General features: G+C 41.9%; 1 protein-coding gene across 3 annotated transcripts in view; it reads left to right on the forward strand.

The window, feature by feature from the left end:
- CNTN6 (contactin 6) overlaps positions 1-27,295 on the forward strand; it is a 130,374-nt gene that overhangs the window by 63,294 nt on the left and 39,785 nt on the right. For all 3 annotated transcript variants that reach the window (XM_036391111.2, XM_036391108.1, XM_036391110.1), the window contains exons 5-9: positions 4,521-4,616; positions 12,935-13,138; positions 15,231-15,333; positions 23,968-24,152; positions 26,704-26,840. In XM_036391111.2, the coding sequence (XP_036247004.1) occupies positions 4,521-4,616; positions 12,935-13,138; positions 15,231-15,333; positions 23,968-24,152; positions 26,704-26,840 (725 nt within the window). The remainder of the gene's footprint in view (positions 1-4,520; positions 4,617-12,934; positions 13,139-15,230; positions 15,334-23,967; positions 24,153-26,703; positions 26,841-27,295) is intronic.

Raw genomic sequence — 27,295 nt, forward strand, 5'->3', positions numbered from 1 at the left:
GGAAGGTGTCCCTGCCCATGGCAGGGGTGGACTGGGATGGGCTTTAAGGTCCTTCCAACCCAAACCTTCTGTGATTCCATGATGACATCCTGGACCCCAGAGGGTAAAGCTAGGTTACACCAGGTGAAAAATGCTCTGACCCATTCCTTCTCCCCACTCCTCCCTCCATTCCCGGTGAGGAGCTGACAGCCTCCTCCACCCCAAGAGTTCCTGCTCCCATCAGAGAAGGCCCTTCCCTGACCCCACCCCACCAAATGCCGTATGTTTGGGGTGCTGTGAGCTCAGCCCCTCCTCGCTCAGCCCTGCAACACTCCCAGCAGGAGATGGATGAGGCCCTGCCACAGGCAGCTGAGTCCTTGCATCATTCCCACTCCTCCCCGGGAAGGATCACTTGTGCATCTGAGCATTTTGCTTGGCCCCCACGACCTCATTATCACATCCAACTGATTAATCCTGCTCTACCAAGAGCAGTCTGCCAACATGCACAGATCCAGGGGAAAAAAAAAAACAAAAGTGTTTTTTTTGTTAAAACTCGTGGCTGAGAGAGCAATGGAGTGTGAGGGAACTCGTTGTTCTTCAAGTGAGATAAATACAGACAAAGAATGAAAGGAATTATGTAGGAACTAGGTGATAATTTATTTATAGATCTCTGCAGAAACACTGAAGTTAGCAAATATACCATCTGTTAAATAGTCATCTTATTCCTAAGTGCATATTAGCAATCTAAATGTGTGCCAAACACCTGATCTTAGCCTTCTTAGTTGATACTCTTTTTGACAAGCAACATTCTGCTTTATTAGGTTATGTCATGTTACGTTATAGAGCTGTGCTAGGGAACAGGAGCTGGAAGAACACAGTGCTTGTGCTCTCCTGGTGTAAATGAACACCCAGGGCAAGGAGAAGGGGTTTTGACAGCAGCCAGAATTTCAGAATAACAAGAACAAAGTAGAATATCTGCATTTGTATCCTCAGGTATTTTTTTTTTCCTTTTCGCTATATGTATACACTTATCACATTTCAAATTGCAATAAGTCATCGAAAATGCAACCCCATAGGTTGGGAAATAGATGGAGAAATCTTTGTGGCAAAGACAAACATTATTTCTGAGGGTCCACCTCTTCTCTCTCTCATCCACCTGGACTGCAAAGCAAAAGTGGATTCTTTTAGAGCTCATTATTGAACCCATTTGAATGAGCTGTCACAATATTCCATGGGAGATGATGCCTGCCTGCAGGAAGAGTCCAATAAAGATGAAAACAGAAGCAACACTGACTCTCCTAATGAATTCTCTTCATCTATTTTGCCTTGGTTTGCCCTTTCAGGGGTTTGGTTTCAGAGGTTTTCAGAACCCCATTCTTTTGTTCTTCAATGATTCTTTATTACAGAAAAAGGCACTGAATAAATTCACTTTGTACAGTTATCTATCAAAATCAATCAAAGCAAAAGATCATTTCTGGTTTGGCCTGTGAAATTTTGGGGAGGTGAGGGTTTCTAAAGGATGCAGACTGATGAAGATCTCGGAGTTAAGCAGTGCAATGAATTCTTTAAAGAAAATGTCTTTTCCTAAAGGCCTTTAAAAATTGGGTTAAATAAGGACATTGCATATTTGTCCCTGTCATGAGTGAGATGAAGAGATTAAATGATGATTTATGTGCCTCCACAGCTGCTTTTTTATACCTATGATTAATAAGCATAAAGGGATGGAAATCTCCTCTCCCTCACTGGAAAATCCAAGTTGCTTTGCACAGCAAAGCTACAAACAGGCCCTGAAAGAGCCCAAACTCCTGCCTATGGATTTGGATCCTCAAGGTTGAAAAGTGGAGATTGAAAAGGCACAGCCAACTTCTTCCCCACATGGATTCAGCTGAAAGGGAGTGGGTTTAGATGGGATATTGGGAAAAAATCGTTCCCTGGGAGGGTGGGGAGGCCCTGGCAAAGGCGCCCAGAGCAATTGTGGCTGGCCCTGGATCCCTGGCAGTGCCCAAGGCCAGGCTGGAAGGGCCTTGGAGCAGCCTGGGATGGTGGAAGGTGCCTCAGGGGCGGGGCTGGATGAGCTCTAAGGTCCCTCCCAACCCAGAGCATTCCAGGATTCCATTGGACAATCAAAAATAGTCCTGCTCCCTGCAAAGCAGCAGATCCCTAAGGGTTCTCATCCTCCTGCTTTTAATTATTCCAGTCAGGGACACTCGTCATGGTTTTAATGGAGAGACACGGACAGGTGACACAGCACCTAAAATGAGAGTAAAACTGATAACATGACATATTGTGTCATTAAACTAAAAATTGCTACTAGCAGCTCATTACTTTCCAAAATCTATTCCCATTTCAGAGCGAGGTATTACACAGTTAATTCTCAATTGTCAGGAAAACCTTTCCCTCCTGCTGCACTGCGCTTCCTTTATTTTTTCTCCCTCCTGTCTCAGATGTCTCATAACAACTGAAATTTTGTTCTCAGAAAAAAAAAAAAATATGGCTGATTTCTCACAGTGAAAATGTTGGGAAGAATTCCTTAGAGTGCAAAGATTTTCCAGAGTTTTTTGCGGGGTTAACTCTATTTTTAAGTAGAAATTTCAATTTGTTTTGTATTAGCAGCTGAAGGAAAGAGATAGGAAAGGGAACTGTGACCATTTTTGTTATTAGTGCCTGACCCCTAAAAAAATCTGAATTTTTGCACCTTTCTAATATATTTTTTAATTTAATATAATAAATATGAGAATTTGAGGATCTTTTCCCTCCTTGTCCCAGGGCACAAAGCCTCAGACCAGGCACCCCAAGCAAATCTTGACAGGAATTCCAGGGACCACTTTTCCACACACATATTTGGTGCTGGCCTTTTTCTTCTCAGAAAACAATTTCCAGGAAAGAAAGAAAATGTGGTAAAATTTCTCAGATGGAATTTTCAAAATGAGTAAATAAATTCAAATGAGTAAATAAATTTCAAATTTTCAAAATGAGTAAATAAATTCCACAAATTCAGAGACTGAAGAAGCCAAACTCTAATTAACCATATTACACCCATCCACTATTTTCTCTTTTATTTAGAATTAGAGGATGGACTACAACTAAATAAATGATTTTTTTTTTCTATTTTTCTTGGCCTTTCTTGTGTTTTATTCCCCCTTGGACTACCCATAATCCAAGGCAGAGCTGTAGCCAGCAGGCAATTAAAGGAACATCAGAGTTTAAAACCCTTTCCCTGCGTATTGACAGCCCCCATCTATTGTGCTATGACAGCACGAGGAGGTGCTACAGGTGCTTAATTCAATCCAGCCCCCTCTGAGCAGACAATGTCTTCATAGAAGACCAATATCCAGGAGATGAAGAGGAGGAAAAGAAAAATTAACTGTGGAAAGTTCAGCTAAGGGGGAGAAAATTGATATATTGACATAAATAGCTGAGGCTGTACAGGTAGTAATCGTTATTGCTCTGACCAACGAGGGCTGTTTCTCTCTATTGAACTCTGGCTCGGGTTGGTGTTCAGCTGATGAAAAATGGAACAATTGTTTGAAACAAGAATCTGCAGCAAGGTAAATAAAATGAGCTTAGGGCAGGCAGTTTACAGCTCTGCGGTATAAAGAGGTTTAAGGGGAAGCTGATATTTATTGTATTGAAGCATATTTTGAATGAGTTTTGAGCAATCGTTTCCCCAATGGCTCTAAGAAAATGGGAAGGCTTCTCATTAGGATGGGAACTGGATCAAAAAGTAAATAATCTTTTTTTTTTTTTAAGCACATCTATTGTGTCATGTTTTGTAATTGAATTAACAGGAACCAAGCTGATAATTCTTCAACATCTCAGTGAAACATGAGGAAGCAGCAGATTGAAAAATAGACATTAAGAGCCATAAAAATCACCTGTGGGAGATGGACATGGACAGGAGATTTCCCACTGGAAGTCCTCTCTTCCTCCCCTCTAAAACCAGTGCTAAAGCTCAAGGCAATTAAAACATATCCAAGCACTGCAGCCAGTTTGGGCCAGCCCAGAATCTTAAAGAAAACAACATATTTTTATCATCATTTAAACCTACACTCTGTGGGAGTCCTGCTGATCTTTAATTATCACTTGTATATATAGAACACAGCTGTTCTCTATTTCTATAGAAAAGGAAACACAACAAAATGCATTTTTTTTCCAACTCATGTAGATTAAGTCTTGAAAATCCAAAAAATGATGTTGGAAAAAGCAGTGGAATAATAGACTGGCTTTGCAAATAGAAATTATAAACACAAATTCCCAAAGTTGCAGTAGAAATGCTGTAGGAATAAACATTTTGTGAATGCCAAAGGACTCAGTAATTGTTGGATTGGAGGATCTGGGAGGTCTTTTCCAACCTTAATGATCCTGTAATTCCACTATATCAGCTTGGACAAGCTATCCTTGCATACAATTTCTCCATGAAATTAAATTCTGCTGTCCAACATGTGTCTGTTCCTGAGTTAATAAATTGGATAAATTGGGATGCAGTTGGGAATAACTCTGATGGACAATAACCAGGCCTTGTTTTCTCCTTCTCCCTCAAGACCTGGAAAACTTCGAGACGAGAGCGAGAAGCCCGGTGTCAGTGAGAGAGGGCCAAGGAGTGGTGCTGCTCTGTGGAACTCCCCCCCACCACGGAGGTACGATGGACACGGCCTGAGCAGCCCCTGCTCTGCCTCAGGAGGAGCAGAGTTCCCTGGGGGATTAGCACTGGAATTTGCTCCTGCATCAATTACCGGGGTTAACGACAAATTTGGATTTTGTTCCTTCAAAAGATGCTGGCTTCATGCTTTTTCAGGGCCTTTTAAAATTATTTTATTATTATTTCTATTATTATTTTAGTATTGTTTTAAATTTTTATTTTATTATTTTATTGATAGGTATTATTTCCTATTATTTTATTATTATTTTATTTTATTATTGTATTATTTCATTATTATTCTATTTTATTTTTATTCTATTAATTTTATTTATATTTATTCTTTTATATTATTTTATTATTTTATTTTTATTATTAATTTTTATTATTACTTTTTATTATTTTAAATTTTTATTTTGTTATTTTATTGATATTGATTATTTCCCATTTTTATTATTATTTTATTTATATTATTTTAGGTTTATTATTTCATTATTATTTTTATTATTATTATTTTATTTTCATTTTATTTTATTTATATTATTTTATTTTTATTTTATTTTTATTATTTCATTGTTTTTATTATTTTATTTATATTATTTTAGGTTTATTATTTCATTATTATTTTATTATTTTTATTATTATTTTCTTTTCATTTTATTTTTATTTTAGTTTAATTTTATTTTAATTTTTTTTTTTATTTCATTGTTTTTATTATTTTATTATTACATCAGGGAGTAATGATGCCTTAAGGAGCTGGAACAGAGGCTAGATGGAGTTAAGAGGAATAAAGTGGATATTTATTGAAGTGCCTTCAAAGGCCACACCCTGGCAGTAGCCAAGTCACAGCTGTGGCTTTGCCCAGGTGGCTCCAAGATGGAAGCAAAAGAGGGCTTGGTCACAAGACCTCACATTTTTATAAGTTTTAGTCCATTTGCATAGGGAAGCCAACTGTCCAATTAATAGCTTCAAATGATGAAGATTCACCCTCCTCTTTTCACGTTGTTTATGCTTTGGGCCTGAAGTTTGAAGAGATTGTCCTTGAGTCCCCAGCTAGAACAGGATTGTTTTGTCTTCACCACCCTGTGAAAAGGTCCCAGTAACACTTAATATAAAGCTAAAAGAGGCACACCAAAACAGAACAGAAAAAACCCTAAAACCCAAGGTATAAATGTGACCTGTCATCCCTTGGGACACAGCAAGGACAGCATGAAGGATCTGCTGACATTCCTGGTTATCCCAGGGCCTTGGTCCTCATGGAATGGCAGAAAATCAGCCCTCAGCATTTCCTCCTACACCAAAACTACTCCAGGTCTGCCTGGAAAGGCTCCTTTCCCCTTAGTGCTTGCTGCTCAGTGCCCTCATTTGAATCCTGCATCAGACATGTTGGATTGGTCATGAAGGTTTGGGTTCTGCTCTTGAATCCCTGATTTTATCCCTTCCTGAGAATCAGAGAACAATCTAGACTGGAAGGGGCTTCTGGAGAGGTGAACTGCCTGTTTAAAGGAGGGCCTGATCAGGTTTCATAGGAATTGTCAGTGCTTCAGATGGGGAATGAAAAGGAATTTTCTGATTAATTACTTGGGGGTGCTCACCATAAGTCCCTGAGGATCTTCCTTTTGGGTGGGGTAAATCCAGGTGGAAATTTTACCCAAGTAAAGCAAGTATTTATTAGCAGAGGGGAAATATCAGTGACATAGTTACCAAATTGTCGTGTTCTGCCCTTAAAGAACAAGCAGCTCTTGGATGACTCACATTCTGCTTTTGGCAGCAGTGACCACACATCCACAGGAGCTGCAGTTTTCCATGCCCTGCTCCCAGCAACCCTCAATCCTTCTTAAAGAAACAGAGTTATGAGCCAAACTCCCAGGAGAAGGTGAATAGTGATGTGGAAAGAGGAGGCAGTATTTCAGAGAGGGAGAAAACCCCATCCATCACCAGCAACCCCTCCAGTCCTAGGGAGAGGAAGTGTCAGCTCACTGGGTGTTTACAGCCATATGAAAGGAGGATATAATCAAGGAGATGAAGTGAAACAAGGTCCTTAAGGGCACGAAAGGCTTCCAAGAGTTCCTCAAATGTATCAGTGGGACAGGCAGAAAGACAACACATCCATCCTGCAGCCACTGAACTATCTATTTCCCTCCTGCTGCAGGGTAAAATTATGATTTGACAAATAGGAAGGAGGGGAAGAAAACATTCAGAACAAATAAATAGTTACCAGGTGAGCTCCCCCCAGATTAATTGAAGTGACAAAATGGTATCCACCAGCAAAGCCTTCCCCAGAGTGTTCCTGCAGCTGGGAGCTGCTGACCAACCTGGGAAATCCGTTCCCGGCAATAACAAGGCCCCTGAGAACAGAGCCTGAGTCCTTTTGTCATCCCTAAACACTCAGTTCAGGATCCAAAATGATTTACCATGGGGATGGAGTACATGGTGTGAGCCATGACAAGGCAGAGGCTATTTCAAGATGCTTGGTAAGTCATTTTTGTTGAAAAAGGATTGTATATTTAGGGTTTTTTAATTGCAACCCTTGCTTCTACCTCCCAATACCTACAGGAGGAAGGATTACAAACTGTGCTCCCAGCTCACATTACAGGAGCTGTGTGCAGCACTTTAAATGTGTCAGGAATTGGAGAGATGTCAAGGAATTTGGAAGATAAGCCCTACCAGCAGGGAAAGAGTTGCCTTTCCTGTGATGTAATGACTTGAAGGAAGACAGGAACCCTCTGTACAGCAGTTGTTTGAAGCAGCTGCTATTAATATAGGAAATTTGAAATAGGAAGCACTGGGTAAAACCTCCTGCCAACCTCTAAAAGTCAGGATAACAATAGAAGAAGAGGAACAGAAATAATAGAATGGAAAACAAGGAGGGTTCATTAATTCAATTCCTCCCATATAACATCAAGAAGATGGAATGGGCTGCAGAAATGTTTCTACCCCTCATGGTCTCTAGGGAAGTGTCTCACTTCTGTTTCTCACGTTGCCAAGTTTGTCTGGTCCTGCAGACTGGAGTTAAACCTCCTGCTCACAGGAAAACTCTGCAGAGCTCATCAGGACACTCAGCTGCTTATCAGACACCTAAAGTGTTGGGCCATGGTCAAAAATATGTAAAATATTTAAAGCTCAATTGGAATGTAACTTAATTTCCCAATAGAGGTGACAAGGAAAGATGTGCTGCTCCTTTTTTGTGTGCTGGTTTCTTAACTGAGAGCACTGCTAACCTATTTTTGTACAAGAGAAATGAGTGATTCGTTTAAATAGAGGACAGAAATCCATTAGTCAGCCACAAACCAAAAACAAACAAACAAACCCCACCAAGCAAACAAACAAAAGTACAAAAAGGCTGCTCCAGCAGCTTTCACATCAGCTTTAAAGCATCTCAGAGAACAAAAAGAGAATTCTATATTGCTGTGAACTAATATTAGGACTTTCAGGACTGATCAAACACAAGCATGAAAGAAAAAAATACCCACCCGAGTTTATACCTTAGATCAATTAGGACATTAAAAATTACAGTTAACAAACAAAAAAAAAATCACAGCCTGTAATTAGTTTTTAAAGCAAGAGCAGGGCTGCCCCAGGTTACCTGACCCAGCCCAACCCCTTTATTCCCTCAGCCCGCCCCTCCTCACTATTTTATGCCCTGGTGTCTCTGGTTATTTATGAGCCTCATTTCCACACCTTGCCAAGCTCAGCTCTGCCATCCCACTGCTTGTTAGTGAGGCTCAGCAGGGCAGGGGGGACCAGGTGAGCTGGATTTCTTCCTCAACCTCATCCCAGCTCTGCTTTAAGTTCTTTAGGTCAGCCCTTTCCCCCTGTGTAATCAACATATAGTAATATTTCACTATATTGTAATATAGTAATATTTTACTGGTGGAAAAAAAAAAAAAAGTGGTTTCTAGAGATTTCTGAGGTAGGGAAAGGCATGGAGGGAGGAAGTTGGAAGAAGCTTTAATTTCTGCAGCTACACACGAGCTTGACCTGCCTGTGCTTCAGAAGCTGCTGCCTAAATGGTAATACTTGACACAAGACTGTGGGGTGGACTGTTGTTCATTTATTTCCTCAGAAGTGAAGCCTGATCTAAAGGCTGTTTCCTCCGAGCTGGCTCCCTGCAGAGCTTTAAGGAAGTTGCTAATCTTGTTAGGAGCAGCAGGATCACTCTGCATTTGCATTTATTGGTGTGGAAGAGCTGCCAGGGCTGGGAGGGGGACGGAGGCTCTGGGCTTTCCTGCGTGCTGACATTGCTGTAGGGAGGATAAATGAACCCCAAAACACTCCTAAGGATGCAGGAGCCCCCTGTGGACCTGCTTGGGGGGGATAAAATTTCCTAATTCTCAGCCTGCAGAAGGCTGGGGAAGGAGGTGAAGCGTGGAACTGGGTGTGTGCAGAGGATGGGAGGCGATGAGATGAGAAAGGGCCTTTGATTTCTGCATTTTCTATGAAACGCTGCACTTGGTAAAGTGCAGACTCTGACAGGGAGGGTTTGAGGTGTCTCTCCCTTTCTAGAACTCAGTCATGGGCTGGGAGTCCCTTTCTCTCTGCTCCTTATGAATCTTTAATCCAGCTCCAGAGACGGGGAGAGCCCTCCCTGGGCCCAGCCTGCCCCAGCAGCGCTGATTTGGGTTTGCTTGGGCTGAGGGAAGCATGGAATGTCCAACCCCCAGATCTGTACATCAGGAACGATTATCAGCTCTTTCCCAGCCGGGCTCTGCAGGAAAACTCTCAGGGCTGACAGAGGTGGGAGATGCTCTCCAGCCTGGCCAAGCTCGGGAATTGCCCACCTGGAAGGGAAGGTGGATTCACCAGATTTTGGGGTCTCTGGGGTAAGAAGGGACACTGACACCACAAATTTGAAAAAAAGAAACCCAAATAAACACACCCTAATCTTGCAGCACTATAAAATAACTCCTGCTCTGCCATAAAAGTGAGAGCAAAGGGCTTTTCCTCCTTTTTTTTTGGCCCATTCAGTGGATCTGCTCATCTGATTTATTCCAAGTGACCCAAAATGAAAGATTTTATAACACAGTTCTGGATTTTTTACTCTATTACCTGTTGCTGTAGTAACTTTCCAAGAAAAGATACTGAGTAAGGGAGTAGGTTGTTGGTATTATGCCTTAAAAGCATGAAAAAAAAAAAGAGTTCAATCTCCAAAGTTTGGCTCCTTCCTCTTGAGATTTCATCCAACTCCCACTGAAGTCAATTAAAATTAGGGTTTCTACAGAGTTTAGTGGAGCTGAATTAGGCTCTAGGCAAGGATGGCCTGCAGATGGGTGATGATGAACCTGCTGCTAGGAGAGGGGGAGTGTTTGTATCCCTCATACTGGGGGGAAAAAGGATTTAAATATGACTAAGAGGCGACTGTGCTTGTTCCCAGTTAATGGGAAAATTCATCAATAGCCCCTGAAGCAATGGTGGGGAGCAGACAGGGAGAAACTTGAGAAAATGAAGTCAGCTGGAGCCCCCTGAGAACAGAAATCAGGACAGAAAAGGTCTGGTTCTCTTTTATTGATTAATTAATTCACAGATTGACGTCCTGAAGAATGTCTGTGTAGCACAAAGTTGGCATTAATAGAGTTTTATTTTATTCTATCTTGCACAGAGAATTCAGCTGCATCACCTGCTCCCATGGCTGGCTTTGCTTCCATGCCATAAAATATTTTAAAGATCCTTCCTGAGAATCCTTTTGGAGCCTGGGCAGGTAGAGGGATGCCCTTAGAGGGGGTCAGGGCTTTTTTCACTCTGTAATTGCCACCACCAGAATTTGGCAGAGAAATTCCAAACTGCTTTTCCCTATGAATGATTCTTAAAATTATTTCCAGATTCTCTTGGATAAGCCATCCTGGCATGGAAATCTGGGCATCCAAATGTCAGGTCCAAGCACTCTGAGTGGTTTTATTGTCCAGAGGTGCCTTAGTGCAGGTCTGAGCAAGGAGAAAGGCAAGAATTCCAGCTGGCAGGAAAAGCACATTGGGGTACCAGCCCTCAGTGCTTTGGGAAATCTGGGGAGAAGGCAGATCCAAGGTATTTCTTCCACAGAAATGTGGACAACATTTAATTGAACACAGATTAAAGTATTTACCTGCAAATCTTCAGCGTTTTCTGTAGAGTCCCCATCTTGCAGCTAAGAGACCTTGAAAAAAAAAAGAGTTGAAATCAGAATTTTGCACACTTTGGTCTGCTTGCCCAGACAGTCTGCAGTCAGCAAAACCTGTTCCTGAGCTAGGGAAACAGCCTGTGTGTCTCTGCAAGACAGATCACGTCACGGCTGCATCCTTATTTCTGATCCTTCCTGCAGGAAAACCCCTCCATCCCCAGATTTCCTTCCATAAACAGATGCATTAAGGCACCTCCAAGCCTAAGGGCAGGTAAATATGCAAAAGTGTGGCTTTGATCTTGTGGGTGAGCACGTGGGCCTGCACACAGTGAGGATGAATTGCTGCATCTCCCAGGTTTACTGCAGAGCACGGCAAAGTTTCGCATTATCTGCAGGAAAAGGGAGCCCGTTGCAGGATTTAGCCAAGTATAGAAAGTGTCATTGATTGCTCCCTGGAGATGCATCATTTCTAATGAGAGTCCTAAAATGCTGGAAGCTGATAACATAAAACTCCACAAAACTACTGGAGTTTGCAGACTTATTACCATAGTGCTCCCAAGCTGGAGCTGAGGGGGGGAAAGCAACGTAAATAATCTTTTTGGAATGGGGTTGTTGATGGGGGAAATGTGTAAAAATGAAGCTGTTGGCAGAACACTGTTAGCTTATGAATTATGCATTTAATTAAGAGGAGCTAAACTGGTGGATTTGGAAAGTTCTGATTTACTGTGGCTTGTAAAAGACAGGGTTTGAGTCCTGCTCCTGCTGTTGGGTGCAGAGCAGCTGCAGAGAGGGGCTGGCAGGACACCCTGGGTCACCCCACACTGGGGCACCAGCTCTGAACCTGCTCCTCAGTGCCCGAGGCTTGGCCCAGAAGTCTTTCCCAAAAAAACAGGGAATGGTAAACTCACAAGGATACCTGCTTTTCCAGGGTGGGCCGGTCAAATAAATCAGTTTTAAGTTTCCTGGTCTTATAGATGTACATTATAAAGATTTGCATTGTGGAGCACCATGTGGGAAATGGGGGCAGAAAAGGGGCAGGAAGTGAGGATAGGGCAAGAAGTATGGAAGATTAGGGGATGTTCATTATCAAATGTGCCATAGGATCAAATTTAAAGTTTTGCACTTTTGTGCAGCTCAGCTCATCCCTCCATGAAAATCCAGTGTTCAAGCTCCTTGCTACCAGTTTAATTTTTCCATATTGAGAGTGAAGAAAGGAGCTGTAGCAGCAAGCAGCAATTTGCCCTCTGGATTTTCAGAGGGAAAGTGCCATAAACAGAAATTAATTACTAAAGCAGCTTTCCCACACCAGTGCAGCACCCACCACCATTCCTGCTTAGGAGCAGGCTAGGCAGGACAATGAGAAGTAGTGGGGGACAGAAACTGCTGTGACCTCCTGAAGTGGCTTGAAATGAGCTGAAAACTCCAGCAATGCTTACCTGGCTATTGTAAAATTCAGGGTCACTGACAAAGGAAGGAATGATGGGGAGGATTCCATCTTATCAGAAGGCTAAGTAATTATGCTGTGTTATTATTATTTATATATTATCTATTATACTATTGTATTATTACACTATATATAATATAGTATAATAGATATTATACTATATATTATATAGTATAATATATAGTAATATAATATATAGTATATGAAGATATATATTATATAGTATATATTATTAATTATATTTTATTATTAAATTATTATTTATTATATATTTATATACTGTATATTATTATTTATTGTAGAAATAATAATAATAATATTTGTAGTAGTACTATTTATTATACTATATTATATTAAAGAATGCTATACTAAACTATACTAAAGAATATAGAAAGGATATTTACTGAAGGCTAGAAAGGTAATAATGAAAACTTGTGACTCTTTCCTGGCACAGCTTGGCCCTGATTGGCCAATGACTCAAAACAACTCACACCAGAATCCAATGAAACAATCACCTGTGGGTAAACAATCCCCAAACACATTCCAGATGAGCAAAACCCAGGAGAAGCAAATGAGATAAGAATTGTTTTCCTTTTCTCTGAGGCCTCCCTTGCTGCCTTTCAGCTTCCCAGGAGAAAAGCCCCGGCTGAAGGGATCACGTTCTGGGAATGTGGATGCCACACCTGGCCTGTGCTAATTCGTGCCTCCCCAGTGGTTTTCCCTCGTTCCCCCTGCCAGCCCCGCTGGGAGGGATGTGTGACGCATGTCTGGTGTTTTCCAGCCTTGTCCTACACGTGGATCTTCAACAATACCACCCTGCACCTTGGGGAAGACAGCCGGCGCTTTGTGTCCCAGGTAACAGGAAACCTGTACCTGGCCAAGGTGGAGCCCTGGGACGCTGGGAATTACACGTGTGCCGTGAGCAGTGCCGAGGCTCAGCGCCAGGTGTGGGGAACCCCCACTGCCCTCAGCCTGAGGGGAGATGGTGAGTGCACAGAGGGGCTGGGCTGCCTCAAAACCCCAGCTGATCCCGCTATAGACGGGGGGAATTCATCCCCACAGAGGGAAAACTGCCCCAGCGAAGGTTCTGCAGCAGGGCATGGTCCCACTCTGACCATGCCTTTTTGGGATTACCTAAAACAGAGGCCAGACAGAATTAAGGCAATAAAAAGCTGTTCTATTTATTGAAGCTGATCTATTTATTGAAACTGTTCTATTTATTGAAGGGCTTCAGGTACATTTTGGGCAGACAAAGCCCCCCAGGGGCTACACCCAAAAATGGACCACAGGGTCAGGGTTTGCACACTTTTATAAGTTTGTTCCATTTGCATTTTGGGGGTGAATCTGGCAATTCCAGCTTCAGGTAATGAAGTCATTGAGCCCAAGTTTGCTCCCCCAAGTCCCTTTTGTTCCCATCTCTGGGCCCTGAGGCAGTGAGGTGTCCTTGATTGCCAGGCCTGCAGAGGAATTGTTGTGTCTGCCCCAAATAGGGAAGCAGCAGCAGCTCCCACTGAGTGTGGAGTTTGGAGTTACACACTAAAGAATTACAGAATTCCAAATAGATGGAAAGTAGAAAAGCTGAAATCCTAAGACATCAGTGGTGTTTGAGCTGGCAAGGACAGGGATGAGGAGGTGAACACGCAAAGAAAGTTCTCAATGTCACTGAGCAACAAGAGAATGTCACATGGCACGTTAATATTATTTCCCACCTCGTGCCCGTGTTGAGGTTTAAATCCAACAAATCTTTCTAAATTTGTCATCCTAACTATAGCTCAAATATCAAATCCAGAGAGCTGCTTTGAGTTGCCAAGGTGAGAAACTCCCCTGCACACGTACCAACGCCTTCCTGGCAACATTTGTAATTAAATGTTCACGGGGAGAAATGCAGACGTGGAAATCTGTACACAAAGTTTGTTTTGGGAGTTTGCCCATCTAAGTTTCAATATATTCGTGCTGTTTGCAAAGCAGTGGCAACAATCAGTCACAAAAGTCTGTGCAGAGTTGGATTTGGAGGATAAACAAAACTCAGCAGTGCATTATGGAATAAGAAATAAATAAATAAATAAAGCATGGAATAATGCTGTCACTGCGAGGCTCTGCTGTTCAATAACATCAGCAGATCACACAAAGCAAAGCTGCACTTCCTCAGCTCCAAAGTTAACAATTTGGCACAAACTCTGATTGCAGATGCTTAAGATCTTTTCTGATTCTTTTTTTCTTTTTTGCATGCTATTCCTTTTCTCAGACTCCTTCTATCAGTCCCTTTCTCTTCTCCCATTCTCTCTGCTGGCCTCTGGATTGACTCCAATGCTGGCAGCCTCTGAGGCAGCAGTGGAAGTCGCATGTGCAATATTATGCAGATGCCTGTTAAATATAAAACAAGAATTGGTTTGTTTCCTGTGTGGGATCTGGGCAAAGACACTGCAGGAAAATACCTGATTTATGTTCATCCCTACAGCTGGAATGAGTTTCACTGTGAGACACATAAAAGATATTGAAGAAGTTCAGCTAAAAGTTTAGTTTCCTAAATCCATCCCAAACCTGCTGCAAAATTAAATGCCCTAAATTAATACTGGATTATCTGTGATTTATCAGATGTTCAGCCAGATTTTCAAATATGGTAATTCCATCTAATTACATTGGTGTTCCTCAAGTCTGCAACTCACATTTGGGTGTTTGAAAGACATTTTAGGAGTTTTGCAAGTAGTTTGTTCATGGGATTTTCTAATTTTCTTGCACATAGGATCACCACAGTGTCCTGAGTGTGACTAGTGGCAAAACTGTTGCTCGATAAGAGCTGTGACCCCAAAATTATCTCCAAAACCTTGATGCACAGCAGACTTGGAATGTAAAACTTGCATAAAGTCACACTCTTCAGCTCTAAATGCAGGGAATGGAGAGATTTCACAGAGCTTTCAGCAGAGGGCTGAACCCCACCCGGGAGGTTAAACCCGCTCCATCACGGGTGGAACATGAGGCTCTGAGGAGATTCATGCCACCCTCCGTTTCACCCTGAAGCTGTGCTGCATGAGAAGGTCTGGGGCTCAGCTGGACTGAGCTGTTTTGATGTTCCACAGGTGTGATGGGGGAGTATGAGCCAAAGATTGAGGTGCGCTTTCCAGAAACAACCCACGCCGCCAAGGGCTCCTCCGTCACGCTGGAATGCTTTGCCCTGGGAAAGTAAGAGCTTTGTTTTTATTCAGTCTGGGGTTTAACACTGCTCCTGTCACGTTAGGATTATTCTGGTCAGAATGGGATTTGTGAATCTTGTGGTTTTTTAACCTTGCTTTGATTGTGCCGTGTGTTCCCAAGGAAATGAGAGAGAGCACTGTGCTATAACTGAGGCTCACGTGGGTGCAGGGGGAGGGAATGTGGGAAGAGGAGGGGAAACTGGAGCAAAGATTTTCTTTCCTGAGTGTAGTTTTGACTCTGAGATGAGACCTGACTCCAGGAGACAGCGCTCAGTGTACCCTGATAGAGATCACAGTAGGAATGGTTTTTGTGCTTGTGCGACATCATGGAATCACAGACTGCTCTGGGCTGGAAGGGACCTTAAAGCTCCTCCAATTCACCAAATTTCCACCCCCTGCCCTCAGCAAGAGCTTCTTCCACTGTCCCAGGTGCTCCAGCCCAGTGTCCAGCCTGCCCTTGGGCACTGCCAGGGATCCAGGGGCAGCCACAGCTGCTCTGGGCACCTGTGCCAGGGCCTGCCCACCCTCACAGCCAAGGATTCCTGCCCAATATCCCACATAAACCTGCCCTTCTTCAATTTGAACCCATTCCCTGTGTCCCATCACTCCATCCCCTGTCAATTGTCTCTCTCCAGGTTTCCTGGGGCTCCTTCAGGCCCTGCAGGGCCACCCTGAGCTCGGCCCAAAGCTTCTCCTGTGCAGGTGAACAATCCCAGCTGTGCCAGCCTTTCCTCCCAGCAGAGCTGCTCCATCCCTGGCATCATCCTGGAGCCCCCTCTGGGCTCTCTCATTGCTAAAAATCAAACGTGGGGAATCAGATTATATTTGAAGAGTATTGGGCATGGATCTCCTGACCCTCCTGTCTCCAAAGCAATGCTGAGGAGCCCTGGGAAGACCCAGCAGCAGCCCTTCCTTCCAAAAATCCATTTTCCTGCATTTTTCTGTGTTTTCTTGCACTGCTGTGCCTGTTCCCAGCTGCACTGGTGGCTCAGGCAGCTGCTCTGCACTCAGGGAGCAGCCTTGGGGACTGAATCACTGTAACCAGCCCACAAACACCAGTCTTTCCACTGAGCATCGTTGGAAAAGCCCAAATAACCCTGAGATTGTTGACCTCTATTTAGTTTAAGTTCACTTTGACAATCCATTTTAAGGCTGTAAGCTTTTAAAGTGTTTAGAGCTTTCCCAGAGGTTAAAAGCCTGACTTGCAGACAGCACAAATTAATCAAATGTTCCTCTGGAACCTAGGCTGGCAAGTAGAAAAATAAAGCAAATAAAAAGTTAATAAGATTGAAATGGCCTTGCCTTTCTGATGAGATTTCTATACAAACTAATACCAGAGATAATTTTTATTAAAGGTATATGCACTTTTTTTTGGCCCAAAAGCAGTACCAGACTTTAGCACTCTTGGTAAAGCTGATTTTCTTTCCCAAATTCTGTCAAGCTACTTCTCTTTAAATACCTCCTTAATTGTGTGTTAGTCCGTGCAAGCTCTACATTTCAAGTTGTCATTTCTTATTTCCATCTGTTGCATGGAAAGCATTGAACAATGATGGAGAAAAAGCCAGGAAATGAGATGTACAAAGCACTGACATCTTAGTGAAGGGGTAAAGATGGGTCATGTTAATGTGATGAACAGATTTTACCATTTTAAGAACATCTTAAGGAGAAAAAAGGGGACTGAGAGGACATATGGATAATGAGATCCCTCAGGGAGACCCTTCTATGCAGTGCTTAGGAATGCCTGAGAGGGTTAATGCAGCTTTAGTGTAGATTTTCCTCTACATGTGCAGCTGAAAGCAGCGCTGCCAGACCTCCCTGGAGTTATCCTGCCCAAGAACCAGGGATCCATGGCCAAAATCCACTTTCCACACACTCTGGTGTCACAGTGCTGATGTGCACCCCGTGTAGGAGGTGCTCCTTGGGAGCAGAGGCTCTTGGGTGCTGATACTGGAGGATTTCTCACAATTTCTCCTCTTAAATTTTATTTTTAGAAGTTCACTGTCTCATATAGAACTGCACAGGTTTCACTCTGCACTTTTTTTCTCTCCCTAAACAAAGCCTTAAACCACCTTTTCACCAACATGTCCATCAGTGCAAAAAGCTTTATTTCAGAGCTGGCACTTAGATGTGAATAAAGCAGGCAAAACAGATTGCAGGTGAAACACTCTTAACTTATTAGATAAGGCCAGATTTCTAGAGGCATGCAGGTGATTAGTGGCACTGTGAAAAGCTGGAAGTTTCCTGCCTCCAACTGCTTACAATTGCAGGCAGAACCATCTCAATGCAGCAGCACCTTCAGATTCCCAAATTCCTCTAAAACCCTGGCCCCTGCTATTGTCTGTTTATGTTAAAATCAATTCAGCCCAGCATTTGTTGAGCTGCACCTCTGATCTGCCACGAGCACCGGTGGTTATTATCTCGCTCAGGTTTCAGAACTGCTTTCCCATTATCCATAATTTTCTATATTCACACTGTTAAGCCGCTGGCTCTGACAATGCTGTGGCTGCTGCTGCCTGGGCACTGTGAATAACAGAAATCTTTCATGCTGAAGGCAGATCATAGGCAACCCGCTGGGGTTTTGGGCTGCAAAAGTCTTAAATGAAAGTAGTTTTGTGGTATTTAGAGAAATAGCGTCTCGTTTTCTGTGCGGAACAGCAAATCACACCAATTGGGCCTGGCTCAAAAGGCACTTCCACAGTTCAGGTGCAGCTAGGAGAGGCCAGGCTCTTGGCTGAGTTTAAAACTTGCTTCAAAACATCTTAAAAATGCCTTTTTTTAACGTGGGGGAGCTCAAAGTCACCCAAATGTGCTCCTGAGGGTCACCCTGGGGTAGGTGCATTCCACACAGATCTGTTGCAAAGCTCTTTTTGCACTTCACATTAAAATATCACTAAGGATATTTACAAATCATCTACCAGCCCCAGAAATTCTTCTTGTTTTGAAGAAAAGAAGGGGTTGAATAAGAATTTCTCCCTGCAAAGAGGGTTTGGAGGGGTGGATCCCAAATGGACAATAGATCTCAGGCCAGTCCTTGACTTTGAACCTTATTTTATAGAGCAGACACCACAAATAGAAGATTTGGAAAAGCAAATTAGTGATCACTCTGATGGGATTATAAAATAAAGCACAGCTCTCTGACGAATCTAAACAGGCAAAAAACTGCACCTTATACTTAATCCTCTGAAAGAGGGAAAACTGAAATATGAAATAGTGGCTCCACTATTTCAAATCCTGCAGCTTGTGGCAGTTTAATAGAAGAGATGAGACTTTGTGTTCTGCACCAATATTCATTACAATGACAGTGTTTAATATTATGCCAGGATTAAAAGTCCTGGTTTGGATCAAGCTCTATTAATCATGCCATATATCCAAATTATCGTTCCCTGTCTTTCAGGGGATTGAGCACCATGGAAAGAATTATGTTCAGTTGAGTTACACTGTGCTGCTTTCTGTAGATTTCTCTCAAAATAACTTTTTTTTTCCTGTTGCACAAATAAGAATAGGCCCTGGAACGAAAATAAGCAAAGTAGTTTCCATGTCTGGTGCACATATTTATTAAATTCTGTCTGTGGTTTATATTTTTCTTCATTCCCTTCTCAAAGAAAAGGAAATAATCAGTTCACAATCCCTGCAGATGGGCTGTTGCCAGCTGAGGTTGTAAAAAGCATATGTGAATAACATAAAACAAGATTTCTTTCAACCCCAGAATATTCATTTTTCATGGGAAGTTCCCACCTATTCCTCTAAATGTATTCACAGAAGGGTTTTTTCTAGCAGCTCTTGGAATAAATAGATAATCACACAGCTCCAAGGGGGTTCCAAATAACCATTTTTACTAAATTTACATAAAAATCCCAGGCTTCACCTCTGGTATATTCTCAAGTTGTTGATGTAGGAGGCTTTAAAAGGGTGAGTTATGGGAAATCCCAGATATGGGGATGACTTTGGGCAGCACAAGTGAAGTTTCCAGCCCCTCTTTTCCATCCCTGACCAAAGCAAGGCCTGGATTTGTCCTTCCAGGGATGAGCAGATCCCCTCTCACACAGCTCAGGTGGTGCCTCCAGGAGAGTGGCTTCAGAAAAGTGCTGTTTTCAGGTAATCCATCAGGAGGATCCAAAATTAAATGCTTTAATTATGGCGCTCCTCAGATCCTAATTCTCCCCGGTGTCAGCAGTGATGCGCCTCTCAAAGCTCAGCTCGGGCTCATTTGTCTAACGAACCACGGGCTTCATTATCCCAAATGCAGATTGAATTTCCCTTTGAAGGGCCCCCAGATGCACAGGACAAAAGATGAGCCACGGTCCCAATGCATCATCTCTGCTGAAAAAGGTGAAACCTCCCTCATGGTGTGGGTTCTAATTCTGCAGACAAATTAATTTCGCGTTCGCTGTGACAAGAACTTGTCACCAACCACAAAATATTTTCCATCTCCTTTTCTTTCCCAGTTAGTAACTTATGGTTTTGTGATTCTGCTGCCTGTATGGTGGAATATAAATTAAATTAGTGCTCCTGGATGCTCTGAAGGTTTCAAATAAACTGCAGATTTATGTACTAAGACACTCTCATATTTATGCACTGTTTTCTTATTTACTCAGGAGAAAGCCAGACTTTGTGTATGAAGTGTAATAAATTTGGGAAGTGCACTCATTGTTTCTTCATGTACTCCAAAACTTTTTTAGGCCCAAGCAGTTAATATTTTTAATCTGGTTATTGGAAGGGACTGAAGGACAGAAGGACAATGAGGGGCAGGGCCACCCCAAAGCTGCAAGGGCAGGAGCTGCTCTGTGCAGGAATATGTGCCAAGGAATATGAACATGCAAAACAATCCCACAAAAATTCACAAGGCTGAATTAGGTTTTATACACAATTACCTACTTCTAAGTGAACGTTTTACTCCTTAAAGCATCAATTTCTAAATAGATTCCTTGTCCCAAAACCCAATTTAATCAAACTGGTTTTTTTTAACCTTGAAAGGTTTCACATGGCCTGAGTAAGAGTTGCTGTTAAGAGATTTGGTTATAAAGGTGGAAACTAGCAGCAGAAAAAAGTGAACCAGCCAAAAACCTTATTTTCTGAAAAATACAGTGATTGAACAGGCTGGGAATTCTGGAGCAATGAGGTAGCAATAAAGAAATGCAGATATTCTCTAGGAAGGTCCATCTCATGCATTGGCTGAGTCATGGATCCTGCCAGATCCTGCTCCTTTACCTGTAGCTCAGGTGGAGGTGCTGTCCTGACCCAGGAATTCCTTCTCCTGATAAAATCCAGGAGAACAAAGTGCAGTTAACTATTTATTGTCTTTAAACACAGCAAAACTGATGAGCTCTGAGGTTTCTCTGTCCTCCTGCTCAGCTGACATCAGGAGTGAGCGTCAAACACCCTCATGTTTGGCCAAAAATGAGCTGAGCTTGCCTCGAGACATCCCCAAGGATGTGATTAAAAGTCTGTGGTGTGGAGAAGGAGATCAGGGGAGCATCTTGTGCTCAAACCTTGGCCAAGCTGACAGAAGGAGCCTTTTCCCACCTAGCACTGCCTCTGGCCTTGGTGTCAGCACAGAATTCCCTTGCTCACGAGCAACCAGAGCTGAGAGAAAACAAATGGCTGAGAGAATAGGAAATATGGAGATGAAGCTCTTCAGGTGGCAGAATGCATCTAATTATTGGGGTTTTTTTCTCCCATATGGCTGCTGGTTCCCTTTAATCTCTTTGTTATAAAAAAAAAATAAAATTAAATCCAGAAGAGACGCCTTTAAAGCAAGCGGTTAAACGCTCCTGGCATTCTGCAGGCTGCTGCTGCTGCTGCACACTTGCTGCTCCCCCAGTGTTGAATATGCAGGAGGATTTGAAGAGCCAGCCTGCTCTCCTTGCTGTGGATCAATCCCAGCCGGGTTGGGAAGCTCCCCTGGCTGCTTTCCTGCCTGGAGCACGGCAGACACGAGCCAGGCTGGGTCTGCACTAGAGCTGTGCTGCTTTTAAACAGCCAAAAGTACCTTGCTTTATAACAACTGAATAAATAACTGAATAAATAACTGAATAAATGACTGCATAAATGACTGAAACTAACTTGCTGTAGAGGAACCCTGCAGGAATGCTGCAGGAGGAAAGAAGGCTCAAGGGAAGCCTCGCTGCTCTCTAAAAACACCTGGAGGGAGCTTGAGCCAGGTGGGGATGGGCTCCTCTGGCATGACAACAGCCTCCAGCTGCACCAGGAGCGGTTTGGGTTGGATTTTTAGAAAAATTGGTTCATGGAAAAAGCAGAGAAACGCTGAAGTTCTGGAGTCACCAGCCCTGGAAGGCTTCAAAGCACGAGTAGATGTGGCAGCTCCTGATTAGAGAGCGGGTGGAAGGTTGGACTTGATCTTGGAGGGCTGTGGTGTTGTGAGGTCCCCAGGATGAGATGAGAATTTGACTCCATGTTCTCAGAAGGCTGATTCATTATTATATTATATTATATTATATTATATTATATTATATTATATTACATTACATTTTATATTACATTACATTATATATTACATTACATTATCTTACATTATATTATATATTACATTGCATTATATATTACATTACATTATATTACATTGCATTATATATTATATTATATTACATTACATTATATTACATTACATTATATTACATTACATTATATATTACATTACATTATCTTACATTATATTATATATTACATTGCATTATATATTACATTACATTATCTTACATATTATATTATATTATATTATATTACATTACATTATATTACATTATATTACATTATATTCTAAAACTATACAAAGCTATAGAGAAAGGATGCATCAGAAGGCTAAACAAGAATGATAATGTGATAACAAAAGCTCGTGACTGACTCCTCAGAGTCCAACCCAGCTGATGGTGATTGGTCATTAATTAAAAACAATTCACATGGAACCAATCAAAAATGCACCTGTTGCGACCTCCAGACCACATTCCAAGCAAACAGATAATTATTGCTTTCATTTCTTTTCTGAGGCTTCTCAGCTTCTCAGGAGAAAAATCCTGGCGAAGGGATTTTTCAGAAAACATCCTGGTGACAGGGGTCTTTTCCAGCCTGAATGATCCTGTGGTTCTGTGCCAAGGTTTCTGGAGGAGACAGCACCTTTTAACAGTTCCCTCAGGAAAAACGAACCCTTAGAAATTCCCTAGGAAGGAATGGTATTAAATATCTGAAATAGCTTTTGGTCTTGCTGGAAAGGACAGGTAATAAAGGGGGTGGTGACAGTGGCTGTTGTCCAGAAAGATCTGGAATTTTTTTAGAATTTGACCAAAATGAGGAAAAGTGGAATAAAATCTCAGTTTTGCTTTGCAGCCCTTTGACTGCTTAGCAATATCTGACATGTCCCAGTCACTCCTGTTTGTAGGAAATTGTTCAGAGAACTCACAATTCCCCCAATTCTGGTTCTTCTTGCTCAGAGGAAGTTGTGAACATCACAGACACACAGAGTCAAAATGCAGAGATCAGGCCCAAACTTCCTGAATTATTGAGAAATTAATCCATTCTGTATTTGTGACTTGATTTCTTTGTTCAATAAACAAGGACTTGAACTTGAATAATTTAAGGTGCGAGCAGGAATTAAAAGGGAATAAAAGGAATTTATTATTATTAAAAAGGAATAAATCCTTTGTAAGTCAGCACTGCAGGCAGAGACCTTGGAGACTGGAAACAAGGACTTGTAACTTCCATGAAAGTTGTGTTTTCAGTTGCTGTGGATGTTACTTCCAGTGGAAAAGAAGTCAGCATTTAGCCTAAGCCCCTGTAAAAATCTCAAAATTGAATTTGTTAGAAAAAGCAACTTACTTCAGTTTGCAGAACAGCAAACAACTGTGAAATCCACGACTATTAATATTTCAAAGTGTTTTGGTGACATAATAGATCATGAAAGTGAGGCTCCCATGGTTTGTGATATTACCAGAAATCCAAGATGTATTTATAGCCGCCTTCACACTTCACTGTTTTGTGTTGTATGGGATACATTGATCCAAATATAAATGAAAATGATAGAAAGCTTCAAAAACATGAAAAAAGAATTATTTCTTTTTTCTATCTCTTTCCAGCCTCAATGTTTTGTTCCTTCCTCTCCTCACTCAATTCTCTGTTCTCTTCTACCTTGGCTCCTGTTTTTTATATTTAGATTTATTGGTATTTTTAGATCTTTTGAAACCTTGGCCAATATTTCCTATTTTGGGGTATGAAAATGCCTTTATTGCTACAGGGAATTTGTTTGCTGGGAGAACCAGTCAATAATTCAGAACTTCTGTGGTGTTTACTTGGACTTGCAAAGTCATTTCTTCAGTGTCACAGGGCTTAAAAACAGGTTTGAGCCCCAAGTAAGAGTTACTAAGGGGAAAACACAAATTGGCCTAAGGAAAAATCATAGAACTGACTGAGGATTTCATCCCACTTTGGACCTGTGCTCCTAAATAAATTGGACATGCTATAAAATCTCAGTCTTATATGAACCTCTGTATGTCACACTTAGGAATTATTTCCTTTTAAAAAATATTGCTACTCTCAAGAAAGGATTTTACATTCTTTTTCCTCTGCTGTAACCAATGCTGTCTCTTTTTCTCCAATAAATACAATTCTTTAGTCCTGTCCCAAGTATTAGCTGGAAGAGGTCTGATGGAAAATCCTTGGCAAAGAAAATCCAACACAGCAGGACTGGGGGAGTTCTTGAAATCCCCAACGTTGAGCAGGAAGATGAAGGTTCCTACGAGTGCACCGCAGCAAACACCCGAGGAATAAACACTGCAAGAGGTCAATTATTTGTCTATGGTAAGCAGATTAGGTGAATTTTGCTTTTTAATGAAGAGCAGGATGGAGTTCTGCTGTATTGTGCAGATGAGGTCTCCCAGCCCCTTCCTGGAGGTAGAAAGTGCATGTCAGGTTAAGCTGATTAAAAACTGATTGGGGGCTCTCAGTGACCTTCACTGAGTTACAGGCTCAGCAAATAGAGATATTTTACATCAAAGCTCAGATTGGAAGTGGTGGAAATTGGGAATGTTGATAAAAGGCAGAGAGGAATCCCTGTGTGTGTGTTGTGAGACAGGAAAGGCAAGCAGGGATCTGTTGTGGTGTTGTGAGGGGTCCCAGGATGAGGTGAGAGATGAGAATCTGACTCCATGTTCTCAGAAGGCTGAGTTATTATGTTATTACATTATATTATATGAAAAGAAATTATATAATCAAACTATACTAAAGAAAGAGAAGAGAGACATCAGAAGGCTAAACAAGAATGAATAATAAAAACCAGTGACTGACCAGAGTCTGACACAGCTGGGCTGGGATTGCTCATTAAATTAAAACAATTCACATGCTGGGTAAACAATTCTCCAAATCACATTCCAAAGCAGCAAAACAGGGAGAAGCTGAGGTTTCCCAGGAGTAGAAATCCTGGCAAAGGGATTTTTCATAATATATTACGGTGACAGGGATCAGTGTCCAGCAGAGATGCAGGGCAGGGAGGGATTTGCTCTGTGGCAGTGAAGGTGATTTCACCTCCTGCTGTCCCATAAACACACCAGGACAAAGCAGAGGGAACTCATCCCATTCCTCCCTCTCCTTCCAGCTTGGCTAAGAGTGGAGAATAACCTGGGAACGTTCTCCCTTTGCCTGTCCCTTCCCATGGGCAGGGGTTCCCTGCAGTCCCAGCCCCACGCGATGCTCCCTCATGGCCAGGGTGAAGGATGTCACTGCAGTGGAACTCTTCACACCCAGGGAAAGCAACACATTTGGACAGGAATTAGAGGAGAGATCTTTTCTTTACCTCATAAATCTTTCAAAGGAGAAAGCAAAAAAAAAAAAGAAAATGAAACATAACAGCAAGGAGGAAAAAAAAAAATCATAGCAAGCGAGACTGAGCCTCCAGTTAACATCTGTTGAGAAGACTCTGGCAAGTATTTTCCTTTTTTTTTAAAGTAAATCTCTTCTAATGAAGAGATGCAGGCTTTGCTGATAAGCTCCCAGGCTCCTGCAGCCATGGCTAATATCAAGATATATGTCAGGAATAGAACAGTCTGCTGCTGGTTTAAATATTTCATTATTTCCTTGCTTTCAGGGGGTAGATTTTGCTCTTGTTGCTCACTAATTTTTTTCACCATGTCAATCAAGCAGTTCCATTAAAATTAAGTTCAGTAGATTACCTGGCCGTGATTGATAACAGCACAGGCAATTATAAAATTATGATCAGTTAATTCAATCTAAAACAATGTGCTTATTAACTGTGCTTTGTACATTAATTAATAGCTGTTCATAGAGCAGTGTATAAACAGCACTCATGAAGCCTTGGCATGAGGCTTTTTTGTCATATTAGGAGTGTGCTGGTGAATTATCTCTGTAATTGATTTCCTCTTGCTCCTTTTCTGTTCTCTGGGGGTTTTCCTCTGGAGGAAGGAAGGCTGTCTCCAAAAAAATAGGGATTCTTTCCTGGACACTGCTTTTTATGTGATGCCTCCTGAGAGCAGTACAAATTAAATGGAATTAGAATGCTTTTAAGCCAGGGGAACTCTGTCCTTAAAGGATCTTTGGGCACCAAAAGGGGTTCCAGGAGAGCTGGAGAGAGACTTTGGATAAGGGATGGAGGGACAGGACACAGGGAATGGCTCCCACTGCCAGAGGACAGGGATGGACGGGATATTGGGGGAAATCATTCCCTGTGAAGGTGGGAAGGGCCTGGAATGGAATTCCCAGAGCAGCTGTGGCTGCCCCTGGATCCCTGGAAATGTTCAAGGCCAGGCTGGACACTGGGGCTTGGAGCAGCCTGGGACAGTGGAAGGTGTCCCTGCCCATGGTGTTACTTGGTGCTATTTGGTGCTATTTGGTGTTATTTGGTGCTATTTGGTGCTATTTGGTGTTATTTATTCTCCCCAGGTCTCGCCTCTAACCTGCCTACAGCTCTAAATGTCAGAGCCTTCCCAAGGGAGCTCCTGCTCAGCTCAGCCCTTGAGGCTCAGTTGTTTACAGAGCTCCTGGGTGGTTCCTTCAAATTCTGCTTTTACACCTCACTGAATTTCTTTAGAGGAAAACTTTGCAGAAATGACATGTCTTGGTGCCTTCCTGATTTCAGGCATCTAAAAATCACCATTTCTGCACATTTTGGCCACAAAAATTGATAAAATGTCAACCAAACTCCTTACCCATGAACCATTTGATTTCTAACATTTTCCCAAGCTTGCCCCAAAGTTTAATGCCTGGGAGTTGTTGTACAGAATTCACTTGCAGTGTAATAAAAATGTGTTGAACAGATATTAATTATCCCTGCTCAGTTCATTAATTAATGGCAGCATACCTTTTCTCCTGCTTAAAATGCTTTTCCTATTCTTTTCAGCACCCCCTGAATGGGATAAAAAAATCCAAAATGCCTTTCTGTCTCTCTATGACAGTTTATTTTGGGAATGTAAGGCAAGAGGAAAACCAAGCCCTTCCTACAGCTGGTTAAAAAATGGCCAGCCCCTGATGCCAGAGGTAAGAGTCCTGTCTCCTTTGATTTCTTCCTCATCTTTTTGTTTGTTTGTTTGTGTCATTATTTAGTCATTATATTAACTTCACAATATATTAATTAAGTTTCCAAAAATAGGTAAATATTAATATATCAAAGTAAATATTATAGCACAAACTCTTTGCCACACCGAGCCTCAATTCTTGGACTTCATCCTTATTGGAAATGTATGAAATTGCAGTTTAGAGAGAGAAACACCAATTTCTTCAGACAAATAATCAAATTGCTTCAAGATATGGCTGTAGGTATGGAAAGGCTTAAAGATATGAATTGTTGAAAGAATCACTAAATACATTTGTAGACATAATCTGCAGCTTGAGGAACTGGTAAAATGCCAAAGGACTGGAAGAGGATTCCAGAACTGGAATTGCAAAATGCTCAGCATTGAATTGCACTTTTCTTCTGTTTCTGTTCCAAATCA

The sequence above is a fragment of the Molothrus ater genome, chromosome 11 (assembly GCF_012460135.2).
Source record: "Molothrus ater isolate BHLD 08-10-18 breed brown headed cowbird chromosome 11, BPBGC_Mater_1.1, whole genome shotgun sequence".
Lineage (NCBI taxonomy): Eukaryota > Metazoa > Chordata > Aves > Passeriformes > Icteridae > Molothrus > Molothrus ater.